The 15,183-nt window shown below is 38.7% G+C and overlaps 1 protein-coding gene across 1 annotated transcript in view; it reads right to left on the minus strand.

The window, feature by feature from the left end:
* THSD4 (thrombospondin type 1 domain containing 4) overlaps positions 1–15,183 on the minus strand; it is a 255,995-nt gene that overhangs the window by 221,838 nt on the left and 18,974 nt on the right. The window contains exon 3 of the mRNA XM_068143956.1: positions 11,691–11,760. Within this exon, the coding sequence (XP_068000057.1) occupies positions 11,691–11,760 (70 nt within the window). The remainder of the gene's footprint in view (positions 1–11,690; positions 11,761–15,183) is intronic.

The following is a 15,183-nucleotide window of genomic DNA, read 5'->3' on the forward strand; positions in this document are numbered from 1 at the left end:
TGTCTGATTCTCACAATTATTAATATACAGAACATTCTTTTAAATGAGCATCCTTTAATAGTTTATTTATATTCTGAATAACCTTTGTACCAACAAGAACACACACATATCAATTCAATTAGGAGACAAAAAAGGCACTGTCCACAAACAAATGCTTGCCATACCTCTCCAGACCTATTCAAGTGTGTTGCTATCTCAAAATAGCTTTGGAAAGAGCCTTGTCTATCTGTGTGTCACTTCTCCCCTCTTCAAAGGATGACCTTCTAAACACATAGCTTGCATTAAGAATTTTGCCTCAAACATTATTGCACAAAAGCAAAAGATTAACATCTACACACTTTGCCTCTAGTCATAGATAACTTGCAGAGTCACTAACTGAGCCACAAACCATCTAAGCCAGTGTACATACATTACTGATCAGCTAGCTATAAACATGGTAGGCTTTGATGGAATGTGGTTTGCAAGCAGGGGTTGAATACACCATTACAATATGAAAAGCCAAGCCAGCAGAAGGTTTGTGGCGCTGCTGTGTAATACTCAGTTGTGGTCTGCATAATCTAAAATATTTTGCCCCTCTGAGGTTGCTTTCATCACTAAACACAGGAAAAAATGCATTTAATTACAACTTGTGACTAATAAAAAGCATCTGCATTAGTGTGATGTGTTACTAATTTCTTCAGTGTTATTTGAAAACAGAAGCAGATGTCTCTGTATTTAATGTCTTTTTCCTGTTGGTACCCCATGTGCCAAAGGCCTTACAAATGCAATAGCCTGTACAATCTAATGCGGCACAACGTCAAAATTACTAAGAACGTGCAACAAGATCTTGGTTTCTGGCTGCTACATTTGCTTTCATATCCAATAATGGAAAACCACTGGCTCACAGTTTGACAACTAAAGCTGGTTTTCAGTTTATGATTTTTTAAGTGAATATGCACTGCTCATACTTACACTACACAATAATGCAGCTGTAACACAAATACAAAACAGTAACAGTTACACACAGAGACACTCTTGTGGTCTGACCCTGGTTCTCCATAAAATTCACTTACTACAAAACTAAACACCCTTTTTTATCAGTCAAATTGGGCTTCACTTGTCTGGGCTACACACTTTTTGTCATTGTTCAGTACACTATTGTTTTAAAAGTCAAAGACACTCAGCCAAGCAACAACTAAAATTTTTCACTTTTCAGTGAGCAACTCAACACTAATATAATAAATACTTCACTATGCAGAAATAGAAACTGATATAATAGTCACAAGTGTTGACCTGTTGCAGAGAGAACTTTCTGGCAGCCAAATTTCATTGCAGCAAGAATTGTTTCAGATAAAATGATACTTCAAATGACTGAAGGCAATGTAAAGTAATTTCACACTCCTTAATCCTCACTGTAAGGGAGTTCTAGACATAGCACACAAAAAAGTTAAGTAAGAATGTAATAAAACTAACCACAAAGAAACAGTAACAAAATCTTATACTGATGAACAAATACATCAATACTACTCAGTCATGACAACATTCTGAGATGGTAATTTTCAGTAAAAAAATTCAAGTTATGCACTTTTATTTTTAATTAAGGTCTCTGTTTTCTTACTTTGTGAAAGGTGGGGGCTACAAATAAATCTTTAGAGAAGATGCCATGTGATTAATGCCATAATCTACTCAGTGAAGCCTAGGATGAAAGACAGAATAAACTGAAACTGCTTAGATTAATGAATGGAAAACACAAGGGGCAATACTGTCTAATGAACTGTTTACATAAACACATACAACGAGCTGATGGTTTTCTCTTTGCAGCAAACTGTTCTCCATATCTACATAGCTAACACAGAAATAATAGTGGATGTAAATTTAATCAGATGTGATACAAATTACTTGGTACTATTTAGCACGGGAATGGATTGCCTGAGGAGATCCTGGCACCAGAGGCCTGTCCCCAACCTCTGCAAGAAACAGCTAAGGTATAACTGATCCTTCCCCAGGGAAGAGAAGCTGAGCTACAGGACTCAGAGGTCACTTCCCATCATTCTGTCCTCTGAATTCCAAGTTACTTTGTAGCCAGTAATGAGTTCCATCATAGCCCCAGGATATAGCCAAGAAATGACAGGTAGCTACAGGAGACAGCTGAAGTATCCCAGAGCATCTAAGGAACATCATATATTCAGAGATTCCTGACAGTATGCCCCTCCTCCTCTCCATTCAAAAAATCACTCATTAAACAGCTAAAGGGAAGAGTCTGAGTCTGCACAGGGGAACAAGTGAAATACATACTAAATTTTCCTTGCCAAGAAAGTAATTTCTTTAATGGAATCACAGCCTGCAAAAGAGAGATCAGCTAACCCATTTAATCTGCCTTCCCATAGTTCATAGTTGCTTCCTTCTATAGGTGACCTAGGAATATTAATTCTAATTATGAATGAACCCTCAAAAATAATTCCATTTTCTGCAATTTAATTGCCAACCAAATACTTTTCCCTACAAATACAATGTATTTTTTCCCCTTAATTTCACTCCATAATTCTAGCTCTTTCTGTTGGATACATTTTTCAGTTAGTTTGCAAAACAAGGTTTGCACCGGGTATAGCAGTAAACAACTCTAAAGAAAATAAGACAAGCTTTCAGGTGTGCAAGTGCTTGCAGTTTCTGGAACACTGATATCAAAGACTCTTTACCTCAGAAATTTTCTTCATAATGACTGTCATGCACCAAATATCTTGAAATTTGTCACCTTTCCAACAGCAAGTGAAGGGGAGCTACAGGGTCACTCTTCTGCATTTATATGCTAGCACTCTGCATCCCTTCCTGTTCTTTTCTCACCGTTGCCTTGCATTTTGTTAGTTTGCTGGTTTTGTAAAGAGGAGCTGCATCACCTTCAGGTTTTCTCCTGATAGTTGTCTTTTTCAAATTTCTAAAATAGTTTGTTGAGGTTTGAATTTGTTTTGTTGGCTGGGTTTGAGATTTTTTGTTGTGTTTTTTTTTGTTCTGTTGTTGTAGTGTTGTGGGTTTTGTTACTTGTGTAAGGAATAAATATGTGAGGTCAGTGTATAAATAGCATATAAAGACTAAACCTTCAGAAAAGAAGTACAAATTATCTGATTTAATCAGCACCTGCTAGAAGCTCTACTTCTCAATTTTGGGACCATTTCTTTAGAAATAATGTAAGGGGAAAAACATCAACACTAGCCCCAAGGCCTGCTTCAGAGAATTCTACAAAATCTTAATGAAACCACCACTGCAGGCAGGCAGTCTATGGAACAATGCAATTTCAGTTTTGTGTTTTATCTGTCTAAAACATACTGGGAATTCTGTTGTTCTTGAAGTTTGGGGGGGGGGGGTCCTTCCTGTTTCTTTGGGTTTGGGGTTGGTTTTTTTTTATAAATGTTTGTTGTACAAGATCTGTAATACTTGTGATTTGACTCACTGGTTCTGAACATTAAACAGAGCAAGCTGATAAACTTATTAAGACAGTAGAAGCTAACACGCAAGAGGAAGTTGTTTTTTCCACATGGCAGACAAGGAAACAAATTCCTAATTCCACTGTTTTCCTTTCTTTGCCCTAGGTCTTTGCAACAGTTAGCTCATTTGTGTCCTTCAGTTAACTTTTAATAAAGGTCAGAAATACCATTTAAAACACATCACCAAAAATCTTCTCTTCAACAAACTGTGCACAACTCCCATGGACTTAAATGATAAGGAGGCAGTTGTTTTGTTCTGCCTACAAAACATTACATAATACTCATTTTTCATGTCCTGGGGAAAAAAAATTAAATTCAAATAAAAAAGTCTCTAACTTCACCTTCTTTACTTGATTACTTCCAAAATTCAGCATTTCAGAAATTTACTCTATAGAATTTTAAACAAGTTTGGTAGCTTTTAGACAGACGTGCTCCATAAAACCACTGCAATAGTTGTCATTCCTGTAGCATTACACTCACCCCAAGCATTGGGTTTTTCCTCACTTTTACTATGTTACGACCTTAGATCTTACTGAATTAAACATACTACCAATAGACTGACATAGATTGCATGTCTTTAATTCACAGTATCACAGTATAACTTAGGTTGGAAAGGACCTCGAGGATCATCGAGTCCAACCTATCAACACAGACCCCATGACTAGACCATGGCACCAAGTGCCACGTCCAATCTCCTCAATTCATATAATTCAGCAGTCACTCTGATCCCAAACAAAAAGTTCCAGCAAAAAACAACCAGGGGTGGACAAACTATTGAAACACAATGCATATTTCTAGTACCACCTCTGTCAGAATTTAGAAATAAGATCTGCATCTCAAGATTACAGCTGCAGTTGTCGACACTATACTATGCAAGAATGTCCCTGAAGAGGAAATTTCACTTGAACTGAAAGCCACAAATATTTCAAATGCAACGTGTTGTGCATGAAGACAATGACTGACAATGCACTGACAAACACAGATTTCAAATACTGTAGGGCATTTCATCCTATTTAGCTTACATACAAATTAGCTGTTGCGAAAGTAGAAAAATATGTAGATAAATCAGAGGCCCCCTTAACCCAGTATTATGCTTCTGACTGTCTGGAAGAAGCAAAGGTTTAGAGAAGCGTATAAGAATTAGGATACCTTCAGAGTCATCCACTGACCCTCTGCTTCCAGTTAATCAGCAATTTTAGGACCTCCTTCAGCTAATCACCATAGCCAAGTTGTTATTCATACTCACTACCAGACTTAATCTCCATTGATACAACTCATCCCTTTTCTAGCACATTTCTAATCTTGGCTTCCAAAAGATGGTACTTTTTACACTGAATAAGTGCTTCCTTTTCCTCTAGTTAAACCTGCAGCCTGACAATTTCACCTTGTGTCCCAAATTTTTTCATGATAAATGAACAATGATCATTTCCTATTCACCTTCACCATACCATGTGTCTGATTTGATACGTCTTATGACAATCAAATTCCAGGATCTCTCTCTAAAATGCAGCAGCCCTAATCTATTCTGTCTCTTTTTGTAGAGAAAACAGCCAGAGTTTGGAGTCTCCTGGTTCTCAGCACCTTTTCCACTCCTACATTTTGATATGGGTGTACAATGCTGCATACAGTATTCTAAGTATGAATTAATGATGGACATCCATAGTAATAATGATCATAATGCTTGGTGATAGTATATACCTTTTAATCAGCTACATAATTAAGTAAGCATCTATAACCACAGCCAATGGTATTATGTCTTACAGATACCGAGTATGTTATAGCAGTCCAAATTCAAAACTGATAAGGGATACAAGACAAAAGCTAGTTTTAAACCTGGAGATATCTAAATTAGGCATTTCTGATTTGATTTCTGTTTAGAAACAATAATGTTGTATTTCATAGATTTAATTTCTAACATATTACCCAGTAATTCTTTTTTTCTGGATCCAAAAAGCCAGTAGAATACTGTTATTACTAAAAATGCATATTTCATACTTGGGATGAGATGAACATAGTATTCCTGATGAACATTCTTGTTATATCATTGATCAGTCCCACAATGCAAGAGGTAGTCTTTGTGCTCCTATAATTTCAAAAGTACTAAAACAGAACTCACAGAAAATTATGGACTCTCAGAAACCAGAACTGAACTACAGTTCAAAGAAAAGGATGCTACATTTTGAACAAACTGAGGTATAGTTTAGTTTTAGAGCCTGTTCAAGTGTAACATTATCATATTTCCCTGCATGCATTGTAAACAAATCTATGGAATTGGTTTCATTCTTTTACCAGCCTCGCCCAGGTGGCCAAGAAGGCCAATAGCATCCTGGCCTGCATTAGGAATAGTGTGGCCAGCAGGAGCAGGGAAATCCTTGTGACCCTGTACTCTGCATTGGATAGGCCACACCTTCAGTACTGTGTCCAGTTCTGGACCCCTCAGTTTAAGAAGGACATTGAGACACTTGAACATGTCCAGAGAAGGGCAACAAGGCTGGGGAGAGGCCTTGAGCACAAGCCCTATGAGGAGAGGCTGAGGGAGCTGGGATTGTTTAGCCTGGAAAAGAGGAGGCTTAGGGGTGACTTCATTGCCCTCTACAACTACCTGAAAGGTGGTTGTAGCCAGGAAGGGGTTAGTCTCTTCTCTCTAGCAACCAGCACCAGAACAGTCTCAAGCTGCACCAGGGGAAGTTTAGGCTCGAGGTGAGGAGAAAGTTCTTCACCGAGAGAGACATTAGTCATTGGAATGGGCTGTCCAGGGAGGTGGTGGAGTCACCGTCCCTGGAGGGGTTCAAGAGGGGATTGGATGTGGCACTTGGTGCCATGGTCTAGTCATGAGGTCTGTGGTGACAGGTTGGACTCAATGATCTTTGAGGTCTCTTCCAACCTTAGTGATACTGTGATACTGTACATATTCCTCCAGCGTTAATTGAACTGATTTCCAATAAAGGAACCACTACACCTATATAACCACGACAACTTCCAAACAGAAAAAGCCTTTATAATCCATTTTATAGATTTTCATTTGCAACAATCACATTTTTTACCCCTCTTACAAGAAACATGTAGAACACTGCTGGTTTGATTTTAAATAAATAAATAAATACTACTGATAAGCCCTAAAAATTGCAGATAACAACTTCCCAGATCACTGAAAGCTGTAAGAAAAAAGGAGCAGAAGCCAAACAAAACATCATGACACAATGTGTACATGTCTGCCTGGCTAGTATGTTCTGTTCTGCTATTTTAATCCTTCAGTGCATTTTGGAAGCCTTTAATCAAAGAGGTAGTAAATGGTTTGAATTTTACAGTACAGGGTAAGTGTAAATACTACCAGCTTAAATTATTCCACTTTCCGTTCACTGTATAAAAACTCTGAACATCTGTGCCTGGGAAGATTAAAGGCTAACAAGTCTGGAAATAGAAGACCTTTGTATTCACAAATCACTGAAGGGAGTTACAATGCCTGGAAAACTTAACTGCCCCCTTCAACCAACTTTGACCACATCTGAAGGAAGTTTAACATTATTTAAATAGCCTAAAAAGTAAACAGCTCTGAAAAAAAAGTTCAGAAGTTTTTGTGCCAACAGAGCTTGAAGATTTTTCACACCAAGACCACCTCCACTGTGCTTTGTGATGCTTGTATTTTAAGGCAGAGGGGTTTTTTTGACTCTTTTTGTGTGTGATCATTAAGTACTTCCAAGTAAACAGACGGCTTGCTCCTGACCTCACTTCTTGCAGTTCTATATAGTCACTCCTTATCTGCAATAGGATTGTTTCTCACTTACATTAAGGTAAAAATTATAAGCATCCCTATATCACAAATTAGGCTTCTTTATTAAACTAATTCATCATCACTGACTACCATCTGTGACCTGTGTTACTCAGCTTGTACTACTTTTCCAGGTCAGCCATCTTCAGCTGTGACAAAGCTGTTGCCATTCTATCATATTTCCACACTTAGAAAAATTCTTTGGGATCCACATGTGATGGAAACATAGATTTTATTTATTCAGTAATTGACATAACACCTCTCATGTTCTCTCAGTGAGTCATCCACTCTTGAAGCAGAGAGGATAGGCTGTCAGAAAGCAACATTTCCTAACAGAAGAAACTCATCTGTGAATCCAAAATGCTTCTCATCTTTATCACCACTGACCAAAATCCTGGAACAGAACAGGCAGGCAATTCTGCTCTGAAGGAAGATGAAAAGATGATCTATGACCTTGTAAATTCACCTGCTCTGGAATCCAACTGGAACAAAGACCTCTTCATTTTTTCCAGAGAAACACAGAACAAGTTTTAAGCCACTCATGCTCCAAGCTTAAAGAAATCAGCATTTTTTACAGTTAAAATAAATAAATTGGACTCCCATGTTTAAGGAGGCTAAAAATAACAAAACCACCAGCTTTGATTTTTCAAATACTCTATTTGCATTTAAAAAAAAAATACATATCCTTATTCTGACTCCTTCCACCATGCAGAAGAATTTTATTTTCTAACTATTTTAATCCACAACACCAAGGACAGAGAATTAGTTAACAACTCAGAGATAGCAGGAAAATTCTTTCCAATGTTGTTCTAAGTATTCTGTTGCATTACAAGGCTAATTTTAAAGAAACTCTTGGCATGAACTAAATCACCTCTCATTTCCTAAAGATCATTTTAATTAGAATAGCAACATCATTAGCAAGAAAGGCTCTATTTTAGCAGTTTCAATGACTGCAACAGCAGATGTGATGACTAAGCTTCTCTAATAAAATTCAGTTTAGTGTACACAGCCCAGCAGGACAGAACCACCGTAACTCTGTAAGCAGGCCTGTTAGCAAGAGCTGAGTTCCAGCTCAGCAAGTCCTGACAAGTTATAGATCTCAGTCACTGTTAACCTTAAGGCAAGAGCTTCACCATACCTGGACTGCAAGGAAGAGTACAGCCTTCCATTCCAGGCTTCAGCTTCTCAGGACATGCAAAAGCAAGGTGGTGACCAGCTCTGGTAGATGTCCCATGGAAATCCTTAGAAGTATTAGGCATTAGCCTTTGTGTCTTGGCCAAAAGCCAAGCTTAGATTTAATTACTTTGTCTAACTCAAATTTCCACTAGTGTTTCAAGGATATGATAGACTTGCTTTGTGCTTCACATTTTAATCTGCTGTGTGTTCAGATGTGTTAGGTAGCTGTATCCTTTTCAGTTAACAGAACAGTGACTTTTATGAGGTGTAGGAGCATAAATTGAAGAATGGAAATGAAGAAACATTGTCATTCACTGTTATATTATAACTTAAGATGTAGGATCACATTCATACAGTTTACTAGGTGAATCTTAAAAATACTGTCATAGTCAGATTTCAGGTAGCTGGATATTTCTGAAATTAGAAACTCTGCATTTGTCCATTATGACTTTGATAGACAAGCTTCCAAGATTTTAATGAAACCTAAAATGCAGAAAAACATTGACCAGTCAAATATTAACAAAAAAGAGTATTCTCTTACTACCTAGATTTCAAACCATTTTTACTTTCATAGCCAAGCTTAACAAATAAAGGGCAACTGAAATGCAATAGTGCTCCAGGGATTGGGCAGGGGAGCTCCTGAATGCAGAAGAGTCCCAGAACAAGCTGTGAATGTGAAAAAAATTAAAACTGAGTATACCCTCAGCAAGTTGGCAGATGACATCAAGCTGAGTGGTGCAGTTAGCATGCCAGAGAGATGGGATGCCATCCTAAAGGATGTGGGTCAGATCAAGAAGTGGGCCTTTGTGAACTTCATGAGGAGCAAAAAGGTCAAGTGCAAGGTCCTGCACCTGAGTCAGGGCAACCCTCAGTATCAATACAGGCTGGGGGCTGTGACTGAGAGCAGCCCTGTGGAGAAGGACTTGGGGATACTGACAGATGAAAAGCTGGACACAAGCCAGAAACGTATTCACAGCCCCAAAAGCCAATGATATCCTTGGCTGCATCAACAGCGGCACAGATAGGAAGTTGCAGGAGGGGATTCTGCTCCTCTACTCTGATCTGGTGAAACCTCACCTGAGTCAATCTCTGGAGCCCCCAGCAAAGACATGTGCCTGTTGGATCAGGTCCAGAGAAGGGTCATGAAGATAATCATAGGAGTAGAGCACCTCTCCTATGAAAACGGGGTAAGAGAGTTGGGGTTGTTCAGCCTGGAGAAGAGAAGGCTCTGAGGAGACTTCATTGCAACCTTCCAGTATTTAAAGAGAGCTTATATATATAAAAAAGATGGGGACAAACATTTTAGCAGGATCTCTTGCAAGAGGACAAGGAGTGATGGTTTTAAATTAAGATAGATTTAGACTAGATATAAGGAAGAAAAATTTTACAGTGAAGGTGGTGGAAAACTGGCGTAGGTTGCCTAGACAAATGGTTGAAACCCCATCCCTGGAATCATTCAAGGTCAGGCTGGACAGGGCTCTGAACAACCTATGTAGTTGAGAATGTCCCTGCTCACTGTAGGGGGGGGGTCAACTGGATGACCTTTAAAGTTCCATTACAAACCAAACTATTCTATGATTCTATAACCAATTTTGTTATTTACTATATTATTAATATTTCTTCTCAGATCCTTCTGTACTCCTCTCCCTTTCTTCCCACAAAACCCAATCTCCTCTCACATAGAAGGAACTTTGCCAAACAGCAGGGAGACCTGTGCAGAAATACACAGGAGCTATTGCCTGGGGATGCCAGCAAATATATCCAGGCTACTGCAGAAAAAGAATGGGAACAACTTCCAGAGCTACCAAGGTGAGAACTCACACTCAGGAATATGCCTTACCTGGCCTTCAGAGCTACTAACAGCCTCACTTCTCTGAATCTGATAGGTGAGTTAGAAGACTTCTGAGAAGTTTAAGAAATACTTCTAGTCTGAACTGTTTGGCATGAATAGAATCCTCACCCAAAGTGTAAGAGCTGACAGACAGCCTTGGAGTCTGTATGAGAGGTCATCACTAGGAAATTCTTGCTTCTCTTGTTCTTGGTAAAAAGAACAGCTTCAAGGTGGTTACCATGCCCCTTAGTGCCATGCCTTCAGTCCCTTTAACTAATACAAAAGACACTCCAGCCCCGTGGTATTTCTCATTCAACTGAAAACAAAGAATCTGATCTTATCAAAATTAGTTCCAGAGCTTCACAAAATGAAGCAATTGTTTCTCTGACTTACTCTATTTTGGTTAGTAGATTTTTTTTTCCCTTTTACCATTTGGAAGCTGGATTGAAGCATGTCTCCACTCTGAATATTACAAAAGAATGTCTAATTAGAATACTGTAACAGAGCAGCAGCATGACCATCTCAATTGCACAAGACAATAGAAGAGATCTAAAATAGGGACAAACACAATGTTGCACTCAGGTTTAGAATAGAGCACTGGAGCAGCTTGAGAACTACTACAGACTGGACCATGCCAGTTTCAGACTGCATCATTACTAATCTCATTTAACTTGTTTTACAATCAGACTGCACAAGGAGTTGAACAGGACAGCTGTGTTCTGCAGGATGTGACTATTGAACAGCTTTAAGTTTGTTGTCCTTACCTATGGAGCTACTGTCCAAATAAATGTTCACTCTAAAGACAGTGGCATATGCACATTAATTAAAAACCAACAACAATAACAAAAAAAAACCTCTGCAAATTTGCCTTTATCTTCTTTTAAAAATGCTTTCTTTTTAGCACTCTGCTTCTCTCCAAATTGCCCACCACTTTCCTGCAGAGCAGGTTTTTGCAGCATAAAAACCTCACTACTGCTGAGCTGGATGGAAGGTGTGCAGGCATGGTAATATCTATGATGTGTGAAGTGTTCACAAGAGCACAACAGTAAGTCAAGTTCAGCAATTTCTGGCTCTGATCTCTAGCAATTTAAATCTAGCAACAGAGTATGGTTTGGGTTCAACTTCTGTTCCAGACATCTCTCTCTCTAAGAGAAGCAACTGCATACTTCTGCTAATCACTCGAGTGCTGCTCTAACTGACATGAACTCTTCTTCCCCTCTGTCTTACATGATTAAAAGGCTCCAACATTTGAGTAAGCTAAGAAGGACATACTTGTGATCTACAGCACCCCATACAATTTATTCATATTTTAAAAACACTAACAAAAAAACCCACAGAAAACAAAGGCCACATTAGTCCCAGAACTTTATTTAGATTGCATTGGTTTATGCATTTTGCTGACATTTTTTCACACTTACCTTTAAGTATACAAAATACAAATATTTCTATTGCTTACCTTTCTGTGTTCAATTGAAGGCTGTGGGATGACAAATTGAAATCCCAGCACTGCTAGGGAACTGAGAAGTCTGAAAAAGCAAATAGTGAAAGAAAACATGTAATTACTGCTAATACAAACAACAAATCTACAACCTCTTACAAGGCTCTAAGAGCTCAGAGACTTGAAAACTATTGCTAATCCAAACGAGCTCAACTGACAAATATTTTCTTAAGTAAGGATTCACCTATACATGGACAAGCCTGGTTGTATCTCTGGCTCTTCATTTTACAGATGAACACTCCACTTCCAGCACACAGAAAACATGCAAAACTATGACTTTGCAGAAAATAGGTTCTCGTCCAGCTGCCTAACACTTGTGGAAACTGAATAACCAAATAGGCACAGAAGATGGAAAGTAGCAGACACAGCTCACCAGAGACTCAACATAAGCAGCCAAGAATCACCCCAGTTCCCACATCTTCAAACTGAAAGCAGTTGTAATGAGAACCAAGCCCAAACAAACTGTTTTCTGTCAAGCCTCACCAGCATAATGACTCCTAGGAGCCCATTACAAGTTAGGCTGAGTTACCTCAGCCTTTTGTTTGCTATAATTTGCACTTGGGACTGGTTTGCCCCTTTCTAGCAAGCCCCACCATCAGAAAACACAGAAAGGTCCAAGAGGTAGAATTAAGATATCATTATTTCTACCAGGAACTTGACTTTTCAATCAAGAAAGAGTAGATTGAAGGGGAAAGTTGCTAATGATTTGCTGAATTTCAATGCAGAAGTAAATATGATGGATTTGGACACAAAATCCAACTGCGGACTAATGGACCAGACAAAATCCAGCTGTGCTTCCTACTCACAGCTCCTTCCTTTGCTGCTTACACAGTAACCCTTTAAATATTTCTCATTGTTTCAGGTATTTTCAAAGACAGACCTCCCAAAAAAGAAAGATTTTTTTTTTAATACTGAACCACCAATACAAATACTCTTCTATTAGGGGGAATATCTTTCTTGAGTTTTCTGTGTTTGTTCTTGCTAACAAGCTACAAAAGGGATCATTAGGTAAGTATTGATTGCACATGGCCTGTCATCACCCCATCACCATAGTCTATGCCCCTTTCTCTCAAAGCAATAAACCAATCAGAGGCAAGGAAAAGTTATTTCTACCCTACTGCCACCTTAATATAGAAACAAGACAAAAAAGACAATTAAAACACTTTAAAAGTCCCTTAGAAGGAAACACTGCATTTCACAAAGATACCATCATTGATAAAGCAATATACAGAGCTGCCTGAAATCAGAGCCAGTACACAGGACTATAAAGAAACTACAGTAAACTACATGTGCAGTTCAGAGCAAGGCCAAATAACACAGTGGTGGATGGCAGCCAAATGAATGAAGGAATGAAGAAACTGATTTGCCACTCACACCTGAAATCAAAGGTAGAAATAGAATTCAGACCTCCAAACTGGAAAATGATGGTATCAAGTCTGTCTTTAGCTGACGTGTATATAATTTTCCAAGTGCTCAAGTGATCTCCTAACTATTCTCAATGAAAATGTTTCAAGGTTCTAAGCAGGCAGAGCACAGTTTCTGGAAGGTCCAGTCTACATCCTCTGCAAATTACATTTAATTTCCTTTTCAGAATCTTCCTATTCCCTGATCCCTTATGGCTTCTGCTCCCTATTATCTCTCAAAGCATGTGAAAGAAAGTTCAGACTTTGCATAAGGAAATGAATGCTTTCATCCTTCACATAGAAGATTTTTCTGAGCAGTCTGAAGGGCTACAGGCTTCCACGAGTAAAGTCTTCTGAAATCATCCATAAGGCTGGAAGTTCTGAACTGAGAACTGTAATCTTCAAAGCGAATTACTTAGCAGATTAAAGTTTTCAGTTCTAAAATCCAAACTTTTAGCATACATGTAATTACTCTGTGTAAAGCTTTTCCTGACCATTATTTAATGAGGATGCACTGTAATCACCATCTATGTGTATGTGCTTAAGGGCAATGAAGCCAGCTTTAAGTTTGCTTCTGTATCTGCAATTGGATCACTCAGAAACAATGGTATCAACCTATTCTTTCAAATGCACAAGAAATCTGCCAGGAATACTTAAAGTATCCTGAGGTAAGCCTCTGGCTTCAAATTGGTGTGCAGCAATTTAATTTGGTTAATGTTATTTCCCTCAGTAGCTTGCTTTGGCTAACTTCTCTGTACGGGACCTTTTTATTTGTCATGCTCGACTAGCATTAGGCCTCCCAAGCTACAATAATAGGCTTCTCCAGTTTCAGTGGACTTGTTTCAGGTATTCTTACTGTGCAGAATAGCCAAAAAGAACAAGTGATCTGCAAACAAAGGAAAACTTTTAAAGATTACATGAACAGGTCAATTGCAGTTGATTTAATTCAGACCTCTGTGTAAGAGCTGTGCTGGTACAGCTCATCCCCTCACAGTTATGGCATTGTATGGAGCCAAGTACCTAGTTTAAAGCAAAGTCAGCCTTGAAACTGTCCAGCTTCAAAGAGCAAACGTCCCCACTTTCTTTGCCCAGCAATACCAATTTCTGCTTAAGCATGGGTGTGCTGAGCAAGGTGAAATGTTATTAGCTCTGCTGCAGGAGCAGCAAAAAAAAAAAAATAGAAACTGTTTAGCATCCCATTTAGGAACATTTCTCAGAATTCATGCTCTGTCATTGCAGTATTAGCTCCCCAAGAATGAAGTTAGAGGGTACCAAAACTGACTTCTGTATGGTTGCTGTCCCTTAGTAGTTGTGTTTCATAAGGGCTGTCACGGCCAACTGTGGATTGTGCAGAAAGGAGCAAAAAAGTGACTAGTGGTGACTACCACAGTATGGCTCTTGTCTCATCTTCCTGACTTCCAATCAAATGAATGTCTGCAGAACAGTCTAAGACCAGGACAGATTAGGAGGAGCTATGTGTGCAGAAGTCTCAGCAGAAAAGATAATACAGGTAGTGATAGAGATAATATGTGATGAACACATTTTGATGTGCAACCTGCCCTGGCATATTAGGAGGGTGCGAGAATTGCAATTCAAAGATTGCTGTCTGAAACTGACAAGAAGGAAGATCATAGAGGTTATTGATGGTATCTTCATGTAAGTGAAAAAAACATGCAGCTGTCATTCCTTGCAGGTCTATTTGTGCTCTTGCAGCATCACAGCTGCCTGTTTTCTCTGAATCTGCTTGCCCAACTACAGAACTGCACAGACCAGCTTAGAAAGAATTGAATATTTCCTTTGTCAGAAAAGCTGTTTAAAAGGTCTTCCCTATGTTTGCCCACTGGCAAAATGTTTCAGGAATGCATAAGATAAATCCCTGAATCAGGTGCAGCACAGGTACTAAAACATGTAAATCAATCACTTAAGCCAAATGTCTGCAGCTGTACAGCCTCCTCAAGAAGGGGAAAAAAAGGAACTAGCCAGTAATATATGCTATCATGTTGGCACACACTAACAAATACCCTAAGCATAAACAAACACTGAGAACT

The sequence above is a fragment of the Melanerpes formicivorus genome, unplaced genomic scaffold (assembly GCF_026170545.1).
Source record: "Melanerpes formicivorus ecotype bairdi unplaced genomic scaffold, bMelFor1.0.p_v2 SCAF_10, whole genome shotgun sequence".
Classification (NCBI taxonomy): Eukaryota; Metazoa; Chordata; class Aves; order Piciformes; family Picidae; genus Melanerpes; species Melanerpes formicivorus.